The sequence below is a fragment of the Phyllopteryx taeniolatus genome, unplaced genomic scaffold (genome assembly GCF_024500385.1).
Source record: "Phyllopteryx taeniolatus isolate TA_2022b unplaced genomic scaffold, UOR_Ptae_1.2 contig_24, whole genome shotgun sequence".
In the NCBI taxonomy this organism is placed as follows: Eukaryota; Metazoa; Chordata; class Actinopteri; order Syngnathiformes; family Syngnathidae; genus Phyllopteryx; species Phyllopteryx taeniolatus.
This window is the reverse complement of record NW_026903162.1, coordinates 1807180-1829960: the sequence shown is the minus strand read 5'-3', so window position 1 is coordinate 1829960 and position 22781 is coordinate 1807180. Positions and strand designations below refer to the sequence as shown.

The 22781-nt window shown below is 41.6% G+C and overlaps 1 protein-coding gene and 1 long non-coding RNA gene across 6 annotated transcripts in view; one reads left to right on the top strand and one right to left on the bottom strand.

Moving 5' to 3' along the window:
- Positions 1–21799, top strand: part of prc1b (protein regulator of cytokinesis 1b) — a 39410-nt gene extending 17611 nt beyond the window's left edge. For 4 of the 5 annotated variants that reach the window (XM_061764782.1, XM_061764781.1, XM_061764785.1 and 1 more), the window contains 6 exons: positions 956–1051; positions 1115–1261; positions 1332–1442; positions 1529–1654; positions 10933–11106; positions 20982–21799. In XM_061764782.1, coding sequence (XP_061620766.1) covers positions 956–1051; positions 1115–1261; positions 1332–1442; positions 1529–1654; positions 10933–11106; positions 20982–21053 — 726 coding nt within the window. In that variant the 3' untranslated portion in view covers positions 21054–21799. Of the gene's footprint in view, positions 1–955; positions 1052–1114; positions 1262–1331; positions 1443–1528; positions 1655–10932; positions 11107–19852; positions 20050–20981 lie in introns of all 5 variants that reach the window. The other variant, XR_009787003.1, reaches the window with a different exon arrangement.
- Positions 203–22781, bottom strand: part of LOC133473224 (uncharacterized) — a 25040-nt gene continuing 2461 nt past the window's right edge. The window contains exons 2-3 of the long non-coding RNA XR_009787004.1: positions 829–917; positions 203–746 (exon numbers count right to left, since the gene is read on the bottom strand). This is a non-coding gene — a long non-coding RNA (uncharacterized LOC133473224). The remainder of the gene's footprint in view (positions 747–828; positions 918–22781) is intronic.

The following is a 22781-nucleotide window of genomic DNA, read 5'->3' as shown; positions in this document are numbered from 1 at the left end:
TGGTCGCAAGGTATTGTAGGGTATTCGGGTTAAATAAATAAAAATGTAGTTAATTTAGGAGAAAATAATAAGACGAAAGTGACGCCTGTGTTACTTCCCATTTAGCGTAATTTCGTAATCTGAAAGTTTCTACACTTGATGAGTTCTAGATGGCCAGAGGTTTCTTTGCTCGAACCCAAACACACACACAACAATGCAGGTAGTGAATTTTATGGAAAATTTAATGATCGAACATGGGGAATCTACAGGGAAACAATATAGAAAACCACAAAATAAACAAAGTACAGATAAACATTGGAAACTGACTTGTGATGTGAGATTGGTAGAATGAGCGTGTAGTGAATGCATATAGCTGGGGATTCCTGATCTTGTTAATTTAAACACAAATATGCACAAATCTGTACTTTTAGTAGACCGCAATTGTTGGACTTGCGTGTCTTGAGGCAGGCAGGTAAAGCTTCTGGGTGTTCGGCCGGCCTGGTACGCACGGGGAACAGGTGCATTTGGCAGAAAGGAAGCACGCAAGACTTTCGGAGCGGGTGCCCGCTTCCGTCCCCAACCCTGGGGTGAGCTCAGGCCCCCAGAAAAGGGTAGCTCAGAGCGCTTGCAGGATGTTCTGCAGTCGGGGATGGTCCGATGTGTCCTCGCCACCTCGTGATGAGGTGGGCGTCCTGCCTAGGCCAGTCTTCGACAAGTTGGTCGGATGAGACAAGAGCTGGCATTCAGAGAGCATAGCTCCAGCCTTTCTATGGCGAGACAAAAGAGGGAGAACCCCTCACTTAGCGTCGGGGTGAAAAAGCAAATGTCTGTGTCTCGCTTTTGATTCACTTAGCGTCTGTATGCGAAGTTGAATCTCGTCGAGGAGAGCGGCAGTCAGAGACTGGGGTGCTGGGTGTCATCTTTTCATGGTGTGTCCACTACAGTATTTACACAAAAAGTTGTATTTTTATTTCAGAAAAAAGCATCAGATCCGTTGAGATTTACAAATAGAGGAGGGAATCTCCTCAAAGAGGAGAAACAAAGGGCTGAGCTGCATAAAAATCTACCAAAGGTAAGACGTAAAAGACGCACAAATTTTAAGCACTTGATAATAAAACAGTTTTCTTTTTTTAAGTTGGAAAAGACACTAAAAGCCCAGATAGATGCATGGGAAAATGAGCAAGGCAGTGGGTTTTTGGTCAATGGCCAAAAGTTTCTCAAGTATGTGGAGGAACAGTGGAAGCTGCATCAAACAGACAAAGAGAGAGAAAAACTAGAAAGGGTGAGGGTGATAGCTTTATGCCAAATTTGTTTGTACATGAGTTGATGTATCCTCTTTGTATGCTTAACAGCACCTGAAGAAGAGCAAGCAGACTGAGGAGGATATGCTTTATGGAACAGCAGTACAAACCCCCAAACGTAGATTGCTGGGTAACCATACCCAAAATAAATCTCGAAGGATGGTAAACCCAGCATATGACTTCATTCTATGTTTATGATGTCGGTTTTTCTCTTTTATCAGTAATACTATTTTGTCTCTCTTTCTCAGAATGCCACATCCAGTATTTCTGTGGCCACATCCAACAGCACGATGCGCTCTGCCTATGGTGGAATGGTCTGTCGCTCACCGGTGCCATGCTCACCGATGTCACGGACACCTTTTTCAACTAACAAGGTTGGTGTTAGGAATATGGACAAAATATACCTACAGGTAGTGGGAAAACTAAATGGAATGCTACTTGAAACAAAAACACACACACACACAAAGTCTCAGTAAGGCCTGGTACACTTCTTGATTGGCTATATTATTCTGTTCCACGTCACAATTCACGAAGTAATGACTCTGGAGTCGTCAGCTTCCCACACACACCAAGACTTTTGTTCGTAAATATTGAGCACGTTCATTATTTAAGATTGTCGATCCCAATCTGTTTCGGACCCTAAAATTGGGACAAATCCAATCTTAACACACCTCATGCCTACTATATAATATCTAATAAATAATGTTATAGGATAATCTTGACGTGCTTGGTCGGTCGGGAAGGGGCAAAATGACCACAAAAACAGGCCGATTGTCTTGGTCTTTAGTTGAGAAAAAATTATTGTAAATTTGACATAACAGAAAAGTGTCTTGTTAAAAGAGCCTGTCAAATTTGAATTAATAAAAAAAAAAAAATCACAAAATGGTTAAGAATTGAGACGTTCAGCTTCCAAACACTGTGGGTGTGTCGTTGAATCCTCTGCTTTCTTTACCTCAGTTGAAATTCAGCCGTTAATCAGGCTGCTGTGGTTGCCGAAGAGTGCGCTATATGTGGCCACAGCAGTGCGATGCACCACGGTCCTTTCGAGTTGTAGGCATAGGTTGATGTCTAACTGCACGCTATCGTGGTAGAAGTTATTATGAATAAGTAAGTGGCAATTCAGCTGAATGGCCACTGCATGGTATAAGGGCGCTTGGTATTTATGTAGTTGGGGAGGGACGACTCCTGCCAGAAAGTACACTATATTGCCAAAAGTATTTGCACACCTGCCTTGACTCACCATATGATTTTTGCTGCACGGTATTGGAAAAAAATTACATTGTGATTTATTTATTTATTTATTTTAAACCTTCGATATATATTGCTATGTGAAATAATATAGGATTAGTGTTGGGAAAGTTCATTTTCTTGCAAACTAGTGCAGTTCAGGTCATCGTTCCAAAAAGGAACTATTTCAGTTCATAGTTCATCATTCAAAATTTTCAATTAAATTCACCCTTCCAAAAACAAACTAGTTCATAGTTGTTTTTTTATTAGTTTTTTTTCCCCGATGGGCTATAACGCTTGAAATACAGGCATTTCATTTCCCCATTTAGTCCACACAAGTAGCCAGCTGCAGCTTTCACCCTACAATCTCAAAAACACGAGGAAAAACTTGCTTGAATGGTGTTATCTTAAATGAGGAACAAAAACACGCAACACAGTATGACAGGAACAATGGTGAAAGGACATTGATGACTTTCCATTCCTCGCCGATCTGGCTGACTATAACAAAATATCTATTCTTATATTACAAAACAAAATAAATTCCATATTTTGGCTGCACAATTAATCAAAGTTTAATCATGATTGGTTTTGGCTGCCACGAATAAATGAGCATGATAGTCAGCGATTTATTTATTTTTACATACATTTTAGTCTTTGTCCAGTCCATAAAAGAGTACCGATACATGCTGAATGGTGTCTGTGTCGTGCATAATGATGCCAACTACTTGGAGCTGGAACATCACGTCATTCAATCCTCAGTCTTCTGAGTGGGCCGAGCGGTGCTCTCGGACAGGTACGTTTATAACGAGCTTGTGAAAATATCAATGACCCAACAAGTCTCCTATTTAAGTTTAACACTCTTTGCTATGTGTCCATGGCTTAGCACTGCACCGAAGTCAGAATCATTGAAATAAAACAAATACGTTTTATGCCAGCATTGAGATAGAGAACAAGTTAAACTACAACTAAAAATATTGGTCAATCAACTCAAATTCAAATAACCAACTAACACTAGCATATGCAATTTAAGCAAATATGTTCTGAAGCTCTCTTGTGAAATTGTAACCTACCCCGGTGAAAAGAAAATGCATAACATTTTAATTCAACTTCATGGGTTTGATATTACAACCCCAATTCCAATGAAGTTGGGACGTTGTCTTAAAAAAAATAAAAACAGAATACAATGATTTGCAAATCATGTTCAACCTATATTTAATTGAATACACTACAAAGACAATATTTAATGTTCAAACTGATAGTTGATTTTTAGCAAATAATCATTAACTTTGGATTTTATGGCTGTAATGTGTTCCAAAAAAGCTGGGACAGGTGGCAAAAAAGACTGAGATAGTTGAGGAATGCTCATCAAATACCTGTTTGTAACATCCCACAGGTGAACAGGCTAATTGGGAACAGGTGGGTGCCATGATTGGGCATAAAAGGAGTTTCCCTGAATTGCTCAGTCATTCACAAGCAAAGATGGGGCGAGGTTCACCTTTTTGTGAACAAGTACGTGAGAAAATAGTCGAACAGTTTAAGGACAATGTTCCTCAACGTAGAATTGCAAGGAATTTAGGGATTTCATCATCTACGGTCCATAATATCATCTAGAGGTTCAGACAATCTGGAGAAATCACTACATGTAAGCGGAAAGGCCGAAAACCAACATTGAATGCTCGTGACCTTCGATCCCTCATGCGGCACTGCATCAAAAACCGACATCAATGCATAAAGGATATCACCACATGGGCTCAGGAACACTTCAGAAAACCAATGTCAGTAAATACAGTTCGGCGCTACATCTGTACGTGCAACTTGAAACTCTACTATGCAAAGCAAAAGCCATTTATCAACAACACCCAGAAGCGCAGCTGGCTTCTCTGGGCCGAGCTTATCTCAGATGGACTGATGAAAAGTGGAAAAGTGTTCTGTGGTCCGACGAGTGCACATTTCAAATTGTTTTTTGGAAATTGTGGACCCAATGATCCCAGGAGCTAAGTTGTTTCTCAGTTTGCCTGGGAACGCCTCGGGAACCCCTAGGAAGAGCTGGAGGAAGTGGCTGTGGAGAGGGAAGTCTGGGCTTCCCTGGTACTGCCCCCGCAACCCGACCTCGGATAAGCGGAAGACAATGGATGGATGGAAATTGTGGACGTCATGTCCTCCGGGCCAAAAAGGGAAAGAACCATCCGGACTGCTATGGACGCAAAGTTCAAAAGCCAGCATCTGTGATGGTATGGGGCTGTGTTAGTGCCAATTGCATGGGTAACTTACACGTCTGTGAAGGCACCATTAATGCTAAAAGGTACATACAAGTTTTGGAGAAACATATGCTGCCACTTCTTCTCTGTTAGCGTCCAACACAGTACAGTGTAATAGAAATATGTGTCAAATTAGGCTGTACACATTGCACGTGCCATTATCACGATGATGATTTTTTTCCCAATATGTTGTGCAACCCTATGTAAAATTATATAATATTTTGGCCGGTAAAAAATATGTTGAGTCAAAAAGTTACTTTTGGCCCCTGCCCTTGGCGGCTAAACCAGCCTCAACTCCTGGGAGATTTTTCAACAAGGTTTAGGAGACGAGAAGGCCTGGCTCACTGTCCACTCGAAATGAAATGTGTTAAACAAATACATAATAGAACATCACATAAAGCCTCAGTTTCCTTTTTTAAATTCCTAATTTTCAAACTAGAAACAGCAAATAAAGGCTCGCTTTTCCAATTTTCAAACTACAACCCCAATTCCAATGAAGTTGGGACGTTGTGTTAGACAAATAAAAACAGAATACAATGATTTGTAAATCATGTTCAACCTATATTTAATTGAATACACGACAAAGACAAGATATTTAATGTTCAAACTAAACTTTGTTTTAGCAAATAATCATTAACTTAGAATTTTATGGCTGCAACACATTCCAAAAAAGCTGGGACGGGGTCATGTTTACCACTGTGTTACGTCACCTTTTCTTTTAACAACATAAACGTTTGGGAACTGAGGACATTAATTGTTGAAGCTTTGTAGGTGGAATTCTTTCCCATTCTTGCTTGATGTACAGCTTCACCTGTTCAACAGTCCGGGGTCTCCGCCGTCGTATTTTACGCTTCATAATGCGCCACACATTTTCAATGGGAGACAGGTCTGGACTGCAGGCAGGCCAGTCTAGTAGCCGCACTCTTTTACTACGAAGCCACACTGTTGTAACACGTGCAGAATGTGGTTTTGCATTGTCTTGTCCATTGTCCATGAAAAAGATGTTGCTTGGATGGCAGCATATGTTTCTCCAAAACCTGTATGTACCTTTCAGCATTAATGGTGCCTTCGCAGATGTGTAAGTTACCCATGCCATTGGCACCAACACAAACCCATACCATCACAGATGCTGGCTTTTGAACTTTGCGTCCATAACAGTGGGTGGGGATGTTTCTTTTCCTCTTTGGCCCGGAGGACACGACGTCCACAATTTCCCAAAACAATTTGAAATGTGGACTCGTCGGACCACAGAACACTTTTCCACTTTGCATCAGTCCATCTTAGATGAGCTCGGGCCCAGAGAAGCCAGCGGCGTTTCTGGGTGTTGTTGATAAATGGCTTTTGCTTTGCATAGTAGAGTTTCAAGTTGCACTTACGGATGTAGCGCCGAACTGTATTTACTGACAATGGTTTTCTGAAGTGTTCCTGAGCCCATGTCGTGATATCCTTTACACATTGATGTCGGTTTTTGATGCAGTGCCGCCTGAGGGATCGAAGGTCACGGGCATTCAATGTTGGTTTTCAGCCTTGCCGCTTACATCCAGTGATTCCTCCAGATTCTCTGAACCTTTTGATGATATTATGGACCGTAGATGATGAAATCCCTAAATTCCTTGCAATTGTACGTTGAGGAACATTGTCCTTATACTGTTCAACTATTTTCTCACGCACTTGCTCACAAAGAGGTGAACCTCGCGCCATCTTTGTTTGTGAATGAGTGAGCAATTCAGGGAAGCTCCTTTTATACCCAATCATGGCACCCACCTATTCCCAATTAGCCTGTTCACCTGTGGGATGTTCCAAACAGGTGTTTGAGCATTCTTCAACTTTCTCAGTCTTTTTTGCCACCTGTCCCAGCTTTTTTGGAACGTGTTGCAGCCATAAAATTCTAAGTTCATGGTTATTTGCTTAAAAACAAAGTTGATCAGTTTGAACATTAAATATCTTGTCTTTGTAGTGTATTCAATTAAATATATGTTGATTTGCAAATCATTGTATTCTGTTTTTATTTGTTTAACACAACATCCCAACTTCATTGGAATTGGGGTTGTAGAAACAGGAGCAGACTCGTTTCCCAATTTTTGTTTAGATGCATAAAAAAAGAAAATTGGGTAGTTTCCCGTATTTTGTTTTCATACATCAGAAGGAAAAATTAATTGCCGCAAAGTACACGGACCAATCCTCAAACTGGTTGACTGTCCAAAATTTCTTGGTATGATGAAGCATTTAGTTCCTTTCACTGGAGCCAAGGGTCTAATATTTTGGACTTGTCCAACTTTGTGGGAACAGTTTTGAGATGGCCCCTTCCGGTCCCAACATGCACCCAGTGCACAAATCAAGGTTCCTAGAGACATGGATGAACTTGACTGACCTGCACAATCCTGACCTCAACCCTATAGAACACTTTTGGATGAAATAGAGTTCAGACTGAGAGCCAGGCCTTTCTAGTCCAACATCAGTGTGTAACCTCACAAATGCGCTTCTGGAAAAATGGTCATGAATTCCCATAAAGACACTCTTCAACCTTATGGAAAGCCTTTCCAGAAGAATTTAAGATTTTATAATTGCAGAGGTTGGACCAATGTCATATTAAACCCTATGGATTAAGAATGAGATGTCACTTAAATTCATATCTGAGTCAAGGCAGGAGAGCGAATACGTTTGGCAATAGTGTATACGTCCCAGCCCACTTTCATCACGGGGCTGGTTTTTAGCCTCGCCCCAAAAATCCGTCCAGCTGAAGATGGTGAAAAGGGAGTTTTAAGCAATACAATTCAACATTTCAGTTCTTTATTGTTCTCAGTCTTTGCATGTTTTCAGTATTTCAAAAATATTTAATATATTTTGGAAAACACACAAAAATGACTTACCTGGGTCTTTAAGACACACCAGTTAATAACATTTAGACAAGTGAAATACACTTACGCCTACACACACACACACACACACAGCTAAAATCCTCTCACATCATACTGCAATATTACTGATATCCATCCATCCATTTTCTATACCACTTATCCTCACTAGGGTCGCGGGCTAGTGCTAATATAATATACTAAAACAAGTATTTAAGCAGTGGAGTGTACAAGAGCGTTTCAATAGTATTTGTGAGATTTAGCCCAAAGTATTTGCTTACTTATCCAAATAATCGGAATCAGGTGTTCCAGTCACTTCCATGGCCACAGGTCTTTAAAATCAAGCACCTAGGCATGCACTGTTTCTACAAACATTTGTGAAATAATGGGTCGCTCTCAGGAATTCCAGCGTGGAACTTTGATAGGATGTCACATATGCAAAAAATCCAGTAATGAAATTTCCCTGCTTCTAAATATTCCACAGTCAACTGTCAACTGTTATAAGCATGTGGATGCATTTGGAAATGAAAGCAACTCAGCCACAAAGTGGTCGGCCGTGTAAACTGACGGAGCTGGGTCAGCAGATGCTGAGGCACGTAGTGCGAAGAGGTTGCCAACTTTCTGCTGAGTCAATCGCTGCAGACCTTTAATTTCATCTGGCCTTCAGATTAGCTCAAGAACAGTGTGCTGAGAGCTTCAATGGAATGGGTTTCCATGGCCGAGCCTTTGCATCCAAGCCATACATCAAGTACAATCCAAAGCGTCAGATGCATTGGTGTAAAGCACGCCTCCGCTGGACTTTAGAGCACTGAACACATTCTCTGAAGGGACGAATCATGCTTCTCCAGCTGGCAATCTGATGGATGAGTCTGGATTTGGCGGTTGCCAGGAGGACGGTACTTGTCTGACTGCATTGTGCCAAGTCTAAAGTTTGGTGGAGGGGGGGATTATGGTGTCAGGGTTTTTTTCAGGATCTGGACTTGGCCCCTTAGTTCCAGTGAAAGGAACTCTGAATGCTTCAGAGATTTTTGACAATTTCTTGCTTGCAGCTTTGTGGGAACTGTTTGGAGCTGGCCTCTTCCAACATGACTGTGCACAAAGCAATCTCCATAAACACACTACTAAACCTTGTGGACAGCCTTCCCAGAAGAGCTCAAACTGTTATAGCTGCAAAGGGTGGACCAATGTCATATTAAGACCTATGAATTAGGAATGGTGTCATTTAAATTCATACAGTATGTGAGTCAATGCAGGTGAGCAAATAGTTTTGGCCATATACCATAATTTCTTGTGGATAATACACTCTCCAGTATAATGTGAACCCCCAACGTTGACCTAAAAAAAAAAAATCAGGAATATGCTTCTACCCGTGTATAATGCAAACCATTGATTTGCGTCAAACATTAACTGTATTTTATTAGGCTTTTCCAAGAATTATTCTGCTCTATTTGCATGCACTAATATAATTCTTACCTTTTTTTTTTCTTTATTATTTTCAAAGCCAACTGGTTAGCATATCTGCTTCACAGTTCGGAGGACCCTCAAATCCAGCCTCCCCTGTGTGGAGTTTGCATGTTCTCCATGCCTGCGTGGGTTTTCTCTCCGTACTCCGGTTTCCTCCCACATCCCAAAAACATGCATGGTAGGTTAATTGAAGACTCTAAATTGCCCGTAGGTGTGAAAGTGAGTGTGGATGGTTGTTTGCTTATATGTGCCCTGTGATTGGCTGGCGACCAGTTGAGGGTGTATCCCGCCTCTCGGCCAGAGTTGGCTCGGATAGGCTCGCCTGCGACCCTAGTGAGGATATGAATTAATGATTTTTAAAAGCACTGAGACGAAGCTCGACAGTGCTGGTAGCAAGGCCACTTGCCCTCTGTTCTGCTTCAATCTGCAGCAGTTCCTCAATTGATGAAAAGGTTAGGGCTGCAGTGATGGTTGACTTTCCCCCATCTCTGGAGCTCAGCCACAGTGATCTTTGGGTTCTTTTTTACCTCTCTCAGAAAGGCTCTTCACCCCCAATTGCTCAGTTTGGCCGGAAGGCCAGCTCTCGGACGGGCTCGGTCTCTGCGCCCTTTGCACAATGGTCATTTCACCGGACTATTGCAATATTAGTCATTCAAACTGCTCTAAGTGCTAGAGGACTCTGCATCTTTTGCACAATTGTCAAAAAAAAATAAAAAAATGTACCGGCATTACCAGACAACTAGCAACCCTTTATTGCTCAGTGACTGTTTTTTTTTTTTTTTTTTGTCAATGTCTTTATGTCTCAAAAGTGTTCTCTGTCAATTGACTGTCTGTTGTCGTACTAGAGTGGCTCCAACTACCGGAGACAAATTCCCTTTTTCTTTTTTTTTTTGGACATACTTGGAAAATAAAAAGGATTCTGGTCATCCCAAACGTCTTCCATTTAAGGATTAAGGAGGCCACTGTGCTCGTAGGAACCTTAAGTGCAGCAGACATTTTTTTGTAACCTTGGCCAGATCTGTGCCTTGCCACAATTCTGTCTCTGATCTCTTCAGGCAGTTCCTTTTGACCTCATGATTCTCATTTGCTCTGACATGCACTGTGAGCGATTATATAGACAGGTGTGTGGCTTTCCTAATAAAGTCCAATCAGAATAATCAAACACAGCTGGACTCCAATGTAGGTGTAGAACCATCTCAAGGATGATCAAAAGAAATTGACACCACCCGAGTTAAATATGATTGTCACAGCAAAGGGTCTGAATACTTATGGCTGTGATATTTCAGTTTTTGTTTATTTAATATGGGGTGCTGTGTGTACATTAATGAGGAAACAAATGAAATTAAATTAATTTAGCAAATGGCTGCAATATAACAAAGGGTGAAAAATTTAAGGGGGTCTGAATACTTTCCGTACTCACTATATATAAATGTGTAAATGCAAATCAAAGTGTACACCTTTTTTACTACCCCTAGGTCGCAGTATACATTTATACAATGCGGAAGATTTTTTTTTTCTTCTACAATTTTCCTTATACCTACCGTATGTATAATGTGCAATATTGACTTGCCGATTTTTATTTTTATTTTTTGGTATGTGCATTATACACGAGAAATTACGGTACTATAGATCCCTGACGCCCTCTCATGCAACTGACTGGCAATTAAACAGAAATCTCAGGTGGGATTAGGCTCCATATCACTTGTGAAGTGTCACTAAATTTGTGCCATCCTTTGTTTAGGCTTGTGTTATTTATTTTGTAAAATCAAGTTAAAGGTTAGAAACAATAGAGAGGTGTTCAGTTCAGCCCTTGTTTTTAACAAGTCTCTTCCACTGTGTCTCTTCCAGGGTCCTGCACAAAGGATTTGTGGCGGTAAACCTCGCCATCCAAAAGTGTACGACTGTAAAAAAGAGAATGCTCAGTTGAAGGGAACCCCTCCGAGTACTGCATTGCTGACCCCTGCTAGTCCACAATGTAACATCAGCCTTAACTCAGTTGCCAGCACATATTCACAGTTTGTGGTAATTAGCACTTTTGTCTTAATGTTTTTGCTTTGCTTTCGCTTTGCGTTTCGCGTTGTGTCTCTCAGGTGTACAAAATCTGATTATGTAAAATTGCCTTTTAGAGGGACTTGGTGAACACTGAAAGTGTTCTGTCAAGTTGTGTTAATTTCCTAACCCTAGAGTGTCTCCCACTAATCCCTTTTGAGTTGATTGCATGCCTCTAAATTAAAGCATGTTGTTTTGTCTTAAGAAATAACTCCATCTGGCCTGCTGTAGTAATACCATGCCTTTTAAAAAAGACCTAGTTCTTACACTATGCCTCAGTGGAATGTTAATGTTAAAATACAATGTCACTTAGTTGAAAATCTTACACATTTTACACTATGAGCAAAATCTTTGTTGGTCCATGAGCTCAAATTTGGGGAAAAAAAACTTTCCCATCCATAGAAAGTAATGGAAATAGAAATAATACATAAAACCTTTAACTGTACATGCAATGTTTGGGAACCATTTTAATGTTCCTAACTGTAAGTACAAAAACAACACAGTGGTTCACTTAACTCCTGATAACAATCAGATATAAAAACAAAACAACCAACAATAAGTCTTAACTTTAATCACTAGGGTCTTTTTAAGTGTAAAGGCCCTTCCTTTCACACTGCATTTGACAGAGGGCAGTGCGCCTTTGACCCACCCATTCACTGTATACGTGCTGCCGCTGGCAGCGCCCAAATCGAAAAGTGTTCAGTGTTCAAAAGCAGGCTGTGACAACATCTCTGTGCATCTCAAAAGTAGAGACAGTGGCATTCAGTTCAGAGTGACAACAGCCAAAGTATGACAGTGAAATGAGCATGAAGGAGAAAATGTAATTATTAATTTAATACTTATATTTATGTGTGAACAATCCAATGCTTGGCAAATTTTAATCCCCGGGGTTTGGGCCAACAGATGAACCTAAACTCCCCCAGATCCTCTCATGCCATTAGGAACGGCTCAACCCATTACCTTTTTTAGCTGCTGCTTGTCTCCTCCTTCTCCTTGTGCTCCTCCTCCTCCCTATTATAAGCAACGACATTGTGTTCTGTTCTACCTGTGACAAATCCATATTGCAGAGCTATAGCATACTTTACTGTATGTCAGAGGGAAAAGGAACTAGGCTTATTTGTGGTCAGTCGCTTCGCAACCAGTATCAAATATGGGCAACCCTTTGCTGTGCCACTGCCGCCGTCCCTGTGCCATCTTGCAGTGGGTGCCGTGCAAACCAAGTCCAGTCGGTGATGCAAGCGCCTGAACACTTCTTACGTTTTGATATTAGTTAGTTTCACACAAGTGTAAAATGAAGTTATCCACTGTAAGAACAAAAATCAACAAACACTATTCTTTCATAAGTGAGGAGGACGTATATCATAAAGTTGAGTTTTTACAAGGGATGCACGATTTTGTTTTTCAATCCGATACCTTCCTGCTTCAAGACTGATACTGTTTTTTATTTTGAGTTAACTGTACTTTGTGCACTTCTGGAGGAAAGAAATACTCAAAAGATTTGTCCTAACCAAATATGACATCACTATTTAAACAAAATTGCCCCCTCCCCCCCCATTAAAACGCAACTGTGGTTTATCACCCCTGAGTTAAATTTCTCTAGGCAAACCCAGACCTGATACTGCCACACCTGTTCTCAATGAAGAAATAAATTAAATAGAACCTGCCTGACAAAGTGAAGTAGACCAAAAGGTAGACATCATGGTGAGATCTAAAGAAATTCAGAAACAAATGAGAAAGAACGTAATTGAGATCTATCAGTATGGAGAAGGTTATGAAGCCCTTTCTAAAGCTTTGGGAGTCCACCAAACCAAAGTGAGAGCCATTATCCACAAATGGCAAAAATATAGAACAGTGGTGAACCTTCCCAGGAGGGGCCGGTGTAGCATATATTGGTTTTGGATAAAAACGTAATTAATTTAGGAAAAGAATATGCCAGAAGCGACGCCTGCGTTGCTTCCGGCTTAGCTCGATTTTACATTTAATGTTATAATAAAAATATTTTTGTCTCGTAAAAGGGCACCACGTCTTTTTATATTCCTGAACTTTAGGAAAAGTGACGAAAACCTCTAATCAATCTCTATTCTCGAAGGTTTTCTACATGGACGAAATAAGAGTTCTAGATTACACTGGTTTATTGTTGCACTCAAACACAAAAATACAATAAACAGTGGAATTTTATAGAAAATTTTATTAAATCTAAAAGGGAAAACTACAGGGAAACTATGCATAGGGGCTTGATTACAAATGGTACAGGTAAAGCAGGTCGAACTTGTGATGTAGTTGTGAAGTGAGAATGCGCTGGAAATTTCTGTTATTATAATCCCAATTATGCACCAATTTGTACCTAGGAAACAGCAATTTAGGCTGGCGGGTGGCTCTTCCCGATGGATGGGCCGGGGTGCCGAACGGGTGGATTTGACAAAAAGGAAGTAAGGAAGAAAATCAAGGGTAGGGTGGCGGTGTTCGTCACGGGCTCAGACAAGACTTGGGCCACACTTCCTTCCTTCACTTCCTAAGCTGCCCCACACACACAAAAGTGTAGTTTCAGGGCATGGCAGAGTGCTTCTGCTCTCCGCGCTCGTCGGCGCTGCGAGGAAGGTTGAACCCATCTCCGCCACCTCGTGGTGAGAGGTGGGGCTCCCTGGCTGTGCGCCATTTTTTCAGCAAGTTGGAGGGACGAGAGGCCCAGAACTAAGCGGTGCCGGCCTTTGGCCCAGGGACCAAAAGGAATTCAGACCGTGCCTCTTAGTATTAATTTTCATCCTCGGCTTATTTGTGGTTTTAAAACCAGTGGAAATAAGAAATTAATTATTGGATCTTAGATAAAGAAATCGGTTCCCAGCTTTGCATTGTCACGCACACACCCTGGTTAATCAATGCAAAGAGTGTTTAAATTTGATGTGGTGGCTAAGATGTGACATTTGTGTTGTGTGTGGTGAAACATTTCATATGATTCAGTTGACAAACAGATTTGACATCAGACCTGTGGCAAACAATCATTGGTGACATTGGTGTCATGATTCATACTGGGAGCATTCATGCAAAGTTCGTAAAATATCAAACAGAGTTACATTCGGTGAAATCTGTGGCACAGCTCTTGGCTTGCAGTAACTCTCCACCGCCAGCGGGTGTCACTTGCGTTCCATCAATTGTCCCAGATAGAACGCTTGGCAGCGCCGTGTAGGCATTTCAAAGGAGCAAATGGTGCTTTGAACAGTGGGTTTGCTGAACTTTTGTTCGGCATCTTAGTTCTGCCCACCAAAAAGGACTTTGTTGAGTGGTAATTGTTTAATTAGTTGTTAATTAATTAACTTTTAATTTGTTTACGGTCCGGGTGACATTAACCAGTCTTCCAAAGACCGTCTCGCTCAACGGGCCAGCAGGAAGGAATGCAGAGTTTAACAGTTGTGGGCGTTTATGATGGCACCATGTTCCGTCAGGGCATATTCGCTGCATAGCCCCCCTTCGTTGGCGGGTCAAGGAAACGTCTCCTTGGAAGGTGGCACAGGTACACGCAACAATGCAATTACCAAATATACTATAATAATAATAGTCCCCCCTTTTGGCTATAACAGTTGTCTATGACAACTTCTTACTCAAGGTGTGCCTATATGTGAATATAGATGTAATGGTAGGTATAGATGTGTGTGGAGAGACCTATATGTAGATATATGTTGGGATGGCAGGGAGTAGAGTAATTTGGGGCAGAGGAGAAGCTAATACTAAGGGTCAACACTAACTATGTGTAGAGTTCTCAGTAAAAATCAAACAAAACAAAAAAACCAAAGGAGAAACTCAAGGTTCTAAAGAAGAAAAAGAAAGAAGAGGAAGCAACCTTCAACTTGGTACACAGGGAGAATAACAGTCAGGTGTAGAACCTAATTAATCAAGTAGAAGTAAGGTGCTAAGTAGAGGTTCTAATCTTGATGACAGAATGAAATCCTAGTCTAGATTCAAAGGGTGTGTAGAGGTTTGGGTTCAAGGGTGTGTAGATGTTCGGGTTCAGCGGTTCTTTTCCTACGGAAGATTTTGGGCCGCACATTTGTGCACTGATTTAAAAGACCAAGTTTTGGGTCTTTCGATAGAGCAGGCAGGTGATGCCAAAAGTCATGCAATAACCGAGGGTGACCAAGGCTATTAAGATGTTATCTGCTGCGGACCAGGAGTGGATGAACGGGGGCTCGGTCGGGTGTTTTAGAGTAAGCGCTAATGACGCGTAGAGTCTTGTCAATCTATGTGATGGCAATCGCCTGAGTTCCTTCAAACTGAACTTGCTTAAGTGTCTCAGGATCAACTTTGAATTTGTATTGTCCGAAAAAGTTAGAAATTTCGATTTTGCCCTCATAATTGTCGGCTGACAGGTGGTAGAGGGCGACGTCCTCAATATGCAAAATAGCATCTCTGGGGACGTCAACCCACATGGTGTGATTGAGCAGGGCAAGTCTAGTTGTGGTATCGTGGTGGTCGTAACTCAGAGTTCCACTTAGGGCTGGTGTGTTAACGCGCCATTTGGTACCAACAATTTCCGTGTGAGTAGTAGTGACCTGGTAGCAGGGTGTAGCTTCTGCTCTACACTGCGACCTCTCCTTCATGGGCTGCAGGCCACAAATCCCACCCACTACATCTCAGATGAACAGCTTACTGGGACACAAGTAATGGATGTCTTTTGTAAGGATGCACATGCAAATTTGGCGACAGATACAGATCAGGATTGCTATCATGATAGGAGACTACCCCGGGAGTAGTGACTCGGACGTAAGTGTTGCCCTACCAGATGCCGACGTGAATTACATCTTTTAAGCGATAGATGTTGCAAGAGCTGATAATTGGGAAAGTGACAAGGAAGGCTATTTCTCAGAACTTAGGGTTGGCATACGAGACGGTGGAACTCCTGAGAGAAAAAGTCAGGTGGGCCTGGATAGGACTGATGGGGCTTGCTAGAGCTTTAGAAAGGGTGTTTTCGAATAGTCTTAAGGGGTACGGAGGAATTCTACCCATTGCTAAATTGTCTATGGATGAAGAGATTTCACGTAGCATTTCATTCATCAATGTGGTAACAATCTGTGTGTGTGAGTGTAATGTTTGGACCACCGACAGTTTTTCGCTTATGCTCTGTCTAGTTTGGTTTCAAGCTACACAGCAAATGTTGAGAACTAAAATGGCTACCCTTAGCGTGTTGCTTAGAGACCAGGAATTGGTTACTATCCGTTGTTGTGTGGTGGGGATTTCATACTGGAATTCCCGAAGTTGTGTCTCGATAGTAGCAAGGCTACAAGCGTCACCGGTGGGGGCGCTGTGGATGAATTTTATTTCGGTTCAGTTTTGTCGGTGCCTTGGTTGAGCATCTGCGTTGGCGGACTTAGTGTAGTCCTTGGTGTAGCGAGGTTGCTGTCACGGCGGTTGGACCTGCTTGGCTGGTCCGGTCTCACTGTGTAGACCATACTTAATTTTGTGCATGGTGCATCGTGGGTGGGTTGTCGCTCAATTAAGCTACTCGCTACTCACTTCTCAACTAGACGTGACCTTTATTAGGGAAAGTTTATCCTCAGTGGTAGCGAATGGAAATCTTAAGGTAAAAGTCAATGTCTTTAAGGTACGCTGCCCTGTCATGGGAGCCGTCGGGTTTAGGTTCAAATCTCGGAATATTGCTCACAAGTTTGTCTGTCTTTCAAGGTCATACTGGTAGAGGGAGCAGACTCAGGGAGAATCCAAGACGTCAGCTGCAACTGGTGCAGCCGCCTCTTGAGCTGGTGCTGTCAATTAGGAGCGGGACCAGGTGCAGTGGCAGGAACACTTGACTTGCCCCCCCTTGCTTCCTTACCCAATGTTGGAGATGGCTCCTGGAGCCTTCTCGGGCGACTGAAAGTTGGGGGCTCATCAGTTTCGTCCTAAAGTGGTGGCCCTTTGAAGTACTGTTGCCGGTTGGCAATTAGTAGGCGGGCCGTGTGGAGTTCCCGCCAGACAAGTACTAGTTCTGTTTCTTGATCTAGCTTTAGCTGTTGAAGGCGGCTCATGTCGGATTCTAGTGCCTTTGTTCACATGAGTGGTCAATGAAAATTCTCCCATTTCCTGAGCTCAAAGTCCTCAGTCCTTTTGTGTAAACGTATAAATAGCCAGGTCATTTTTTAATCAGCTGGTTGTCTGTTCAAAAAGTTATTTATGATAATAAATTGGTTTTCCATTCATAAACTGATCTTTATGTAGTAATCCCCCCTCTCCATCGGATGTGATTAAATTCCAGTCCACCGCCGCAATAAGTAAAATTCATGAAATAGAAATACACTCTAGGCATATTTTTGTTGCATTTACTGCACCCAATTTTTTTGGAAAGGCCTATAAACTAGGCTTTAAACATTCAGGATTTTGGGGGCCAATCACAGAGTTAAAAAAAAATAAAATAAATAACGATATCCGATCACAAGATGGAGCAATGTGTCTATTTAAATGACTTGTTCATTTACTGTATATACAGTGGGGCAAAAAAGTATTTAGTCAGCCACCAATTGTGCAATTTCTCCCACTTAAAAAGATGACAGGCCTGTAATTTTCATCATAGGTATACCACACCTTTGAGAGACAAAATGAGGAGAAAAAAAAAATCCAGAAAATCACATTGTTTGATTTAGAATTTAGCAAATTATGGTGGAAAATAAGTATTTGGTCAATAACAAAAGTTAATCTCAATACTTTGTTATATACCCTTTGTTGACAATGACAGAGGTCAAATGTTTTCACACTGTTGCTGGCATTTTGGCCCATTTCTCCATGCAAATCTCCTCTAGATCAGTGATGTTTTGGGGCTGTCGCTGGGCAACACTTTCAACTACCTCCAAATATTTTCCATGGGGTTGAGATCCGGAGACTGGCTAGGCCACTCCAGGACCTTGAAATGCTTCTTACGAAGCCACACCTTCGTTGACCAGGCAGTGTGTTTGGGATCATTCTCATGCTGGAAGACCCGGCCATGTTTCATCTTCAATGCCCTTGCTGATGGAAGGTTTTCACTCAAAATCCCACAATACATTGCCCCATTCATTAATTCCTTTACACGGATCAGTCGTCCTGGTCCCTTTGCAGAAAAAACAGCCCCAAAGCATGACGTTTCCACCCCCATGCTTCACAGTAGGTATGGTGTTCTTTGGATGCAACTCAGCATTCTTTCTCCTCCAAACAGTTGAGTTTTTACCCAAAAGTTCTATTTTAGTTTCATATGACATTATTCCAATCCTCTTCTGGATTATCCAAATGCTTTCTAGCCAACTTCAAACGGGTCTGGACATGTACTGACTTAAGCAGGGGGACACGTCTGGCACTGCAGGATTTGAGTCCCTGGCGGCTTAGTGTGTTACTGAGGGTAGCCTTTGTTACTTTGGTCCCAGCTCTCATTCACTAGCTCCCCCTGTGTGGTTCTGGGATTTTTGCTCACCGTTCTTGTGATCATTTTGACCGCGTGGGGTGAGATCTTGTCTGAAGCCCCAGATCGACGGAGAGTATCAGTGGTCTTGTATGTCTTCCATTTTCTAATAATTGCTACAACAGTTGATTTCTTCACACCAAGCTGCTTACCTATTGCACATTCAGTCTTCCCAGCCTGGTACAGGTCTACAATTTTGTTTCTGGTGTCCTTTTTGGAGTGTGACTGTTGGAGGTTGTGGACAGGTGTCTTTTATACTGATAACGAGTTCAAACAGGTGCAATTAATACAGGTCACGAGTGGAGGACAGAGGAGCCTCTTAAAGAAGAGGTTACGGGTCTGTAAGAGCCAGAAATCTTGCTTGCTTGTCGGTGACTCGATTCATCCATCCATTTTCCGAACTGCGCGTCCTCACTAGGGTCGCTGGTGTGCTGGAGCCTATCCCAGCTATCTTTGTCCAAGAGGTGGGGTACACCCTGGATTGGTCGCCAGCCAATCGCAGGGCACATATAAACAAACAACCATTCGTACTGACATTCACACCAACGGGCAATTTAGTCTTGAATCGACCTACCATGCATGTTTTTGGAATGTGAGAGGGAACCCGGAGAAAACCCACGCAGGCACGGGGAGAGCATGCAAAATACACACAGGTGAGGCTGGATTTGAACCCGGGTCCTCAGATCTGTGAGGCAATGTGCTAACCATTTGCACACCGTGCCGCCAGTCATCGGGTCATCTCTGGCAAATCTTTTGCACTTTTCAATTCCAGCGGCGAAGGGAACAAGCGGTTCTTTTTCTTCGTGGCTAGCTTTGGGGTAGTAGCAGCGCAGGTGTCTTTGTCGGCGACGCTAATGTTTTAAGTGGCTTTTAAGACTTGACGTACTGAAATTCGATCATTTTTTCCAATCCTTGTGGAATGTTTGTAGAATATTTGCTGCAAATAGCAAGCAAAATGTCTTCCTTTGAAAGAGTTGCGAAATCCCACATGTTCGATGCCATGTTTACTGCGCCCTCCCTCTCAGCTCAATGCACGTTTATGATTGGCTGTATTCAATAGAGCGCTTCATTTGTTCACCCAGACATACCGACAGCAAAGTACAGATCTCGTTTGATTGGGTTTTCCTTTTCATTCTTGGATTTTTTATTTTTTTTTTATCTGAGCTATTTTTGATGTTATCAAATTTATCGATATGACGTCGTAATTCTTAAAATCGGCCCGATAATTATCTCGCATCCCTAGTTTGTGCTGCTTTCTTAACTTACTTTCCAGTGTTTATTCTTTTGACATTGTTCTTCTCTCAGCACCCCTTGTCAAGACCGGTCCTTCTGCTGTGAAACAATTGTCATCACAAATGCTCAGAATTAAGCCTATTGATGCACTGATCTGTGTTGAGGCCTTTTCACACCACACTTCCTCAGTGTGAAAGGTTCGCATGGCAGAGCGCAAGGACAACGGCACCCCGAAGCGGCCATTGCCAACCGTAGCAGCTGCCAAGGAGGTCAGAGGCTTTCCCCACTGAGTAGACCACAACTCTGCAATATGTATTTGTAATTCTTGCAAAATAAAGCCTTGACTTTGCTTATTTTAAGGAGGAGGAGGTGACGCAGCAACTAAAAAAGGGAATGTGTGCAACGCATCCCATACTAATTTTACAACAGGATCTCAGAGTTTATAAGCTAGTTCGTGAGCTATAGTTCCACGGCAAACACTTTTAGATGTATTTCAGTCTGAGCAGGGCGAAGTTTGAAAGCCTCCTGCAGAGAGGTCTCGGTATATCATTTGTCTATTGTAACGAAGCTCAGGATAGTGGGACATGGCATTTATGACTTTCTCCATTTTCCCCTTGCCGTTTAAGGTACAAGTCCGCCAAAATGGCACCCAAAAATCACTCCACCAGCCCCTCATATTGGAGGCACTTTCTGACGTCACCGCAACGCCGCTCCAGAAGAGAGCATTTTTCTATTTGAGTGCGTGTCATGTGAGCTGCCCTCTGTCTGCACTTGCTGCGCTGCGACACGCCTCCTTAGCACATGCTGTACAAAATGAATGGGCAAAGTCGACAGCGGCTTGCTCGTTGCCAAGTGTGGCGCGAAAAGGCCTTAACGATAGATGACATATTTGAAAAAACTAGTCGTATTCCAAATTGTACAACTTTAGGGGCAAATAACTTTGGATGTTCTACTGTATTGCGCACAGATTTTAAACCACTTACCTAGATAAATCTAACCTGGTCAAGGGGTATCAGGTGAAAAGCCTGCCTTCAAATGAATCCAGTCAGGCAATAGATAATTTCTTTTCAGACAGAGAAACTGAATATTTGTAGGTGCAACAAACATTTTGTTTACAATTTGTTGTTTTTCACAGAAAAAGCAGTGTGATAATGACTCCTCCCTTCGCCTCTAATATTGTCCTGCTTTGCGTTTTTGACAGCGAGACTTGTCCAAGGCCTCTAACCCCAAGATCCAGCAGCACATCCTGAACTCTACCATCACCAAACTTTGACGTCTCACCTCTGGACAAGACTGCCTCCATTATATATAGTTCATTATATTGAAATCCTTGTGTTTAGGTTGTTTAGTTATTAACTCAAATTGCAAAACTTTTTTTTTTTTTTTTTTTATATCCAAGTCTCTCAATAGATGGCACTATCTTATGACGCTATCTGCATTTAAATGTAAATGAAGGTAATAATACAGTATCTTAAATTGGTTATGAAGGAGGTTCCTTGCTGCTTCCAGCAGTGCTATCACACAGATGTTTCCAAGTCGGTCACTGTCCAAAAGGAGAAACAAGCCAAGCTAAGTTATCCTAATGCTACCTTTTAAATGTTGACAGAGATGTAAAGAAAATCTATCGTTTAGGTTATTTTTCTATTAGCAAAAGCTAACTTTCTGAAGATATGGAACCTAAAGGTTAAACAACCACATGTAATGTAATTTGCACATTTTGTAAAATATATTCCAGTTCATTGTGTAGTTTTACACACTGTGTTACATTTGATTTTTTTTCTCACCACCTTTTTGCAATGTGTCTAAGATGTTAATCTGTCCCATGTTGATGCTTTAACATTTAAGACAGGATGTGATAAAATTTCAAAATGTAAACAAAACAAAAAAAGTCACTGAGAGTCAATACTTGAACAAACAGCAGTTCACATATGGCTTTTATTACATTTCTAAGCAAATATGAAAAATATACTTTCTCATGTAATGTATGACTTTTCTATCACTAAAGAGTGGGAAACCTAGGCTCATACTTTTACTGAGCTATATATTTTCTTTGATCAGGAACAAGTTGGTACTTAAGGTCAACTTCTGTTCAGTTTTGTTATCTTGGAGTTAAGTACAATAATATTAAGTGTGAGTATTCTGCCAGCATCTCCAGACTTTTGCAGATGTTTGAAGTCTTATTTCTCATTGTTTCCTAAATTACTACCATGATAATCAGTGATCCTGTCAACTGTATGATACATGCAGTATGAGAGTCAAGTACTGTATGTATGCAGGTCTGAAAGAATAATGCTTAACAGTAAGGGGACCTTCGTCAAGCTTAAAAAAAAAAATTCCCAGCGCTATCACATTCAGGAAAATCTAGTTTTTTCAGCATACTTTGAAACTGCAACTCTCCATATATTTACTATGAAACCTGCACTTAGTTGTACAAGCTTTTTTGGGGGGGGGGCAGTGGCGGAGCTAGACTTTTATCCTATGGGTGGCGAAGGCTATTTCAGGGGGTCCACAGACGATGACAATGAATTTGTTTTTTGACCAATGAATTGCAGTCTAAATGTTGCAATGTACATACTAAGCACACAGAAGATGGTTTGTCCGCATAAATTCCAGTTTATTAACGTTTACAACAAAATATACACAAACAACTGCAACAATTTTTCAATAATCACAGAGTAACCCACTCACGCACACGAGCTATTCACTCGCACTCTCTGTCCACCTTAGCGTTACCTGACTTGCTTCTTTTTAAAAATAATTTATATCTCTTGTCCCCCTGGCTTTTCATTTCTCAGCGGACCCTATGAAAAAAAAGCCAATTTTTTTACTCTTGGCATCACTTAATTGCACAATGTTATCAAATCCCCACTTCAAGCCTAAAAAATGTCAGGGGAAACAGACCACTGTAGATGTAAGCTTAATATTCAAACTTTCACCTACTCAGTGGTTCCCAACTGGTTTTGCCTAAGGACCCAAAATTTAACTTAGTCATTAAGTCGCA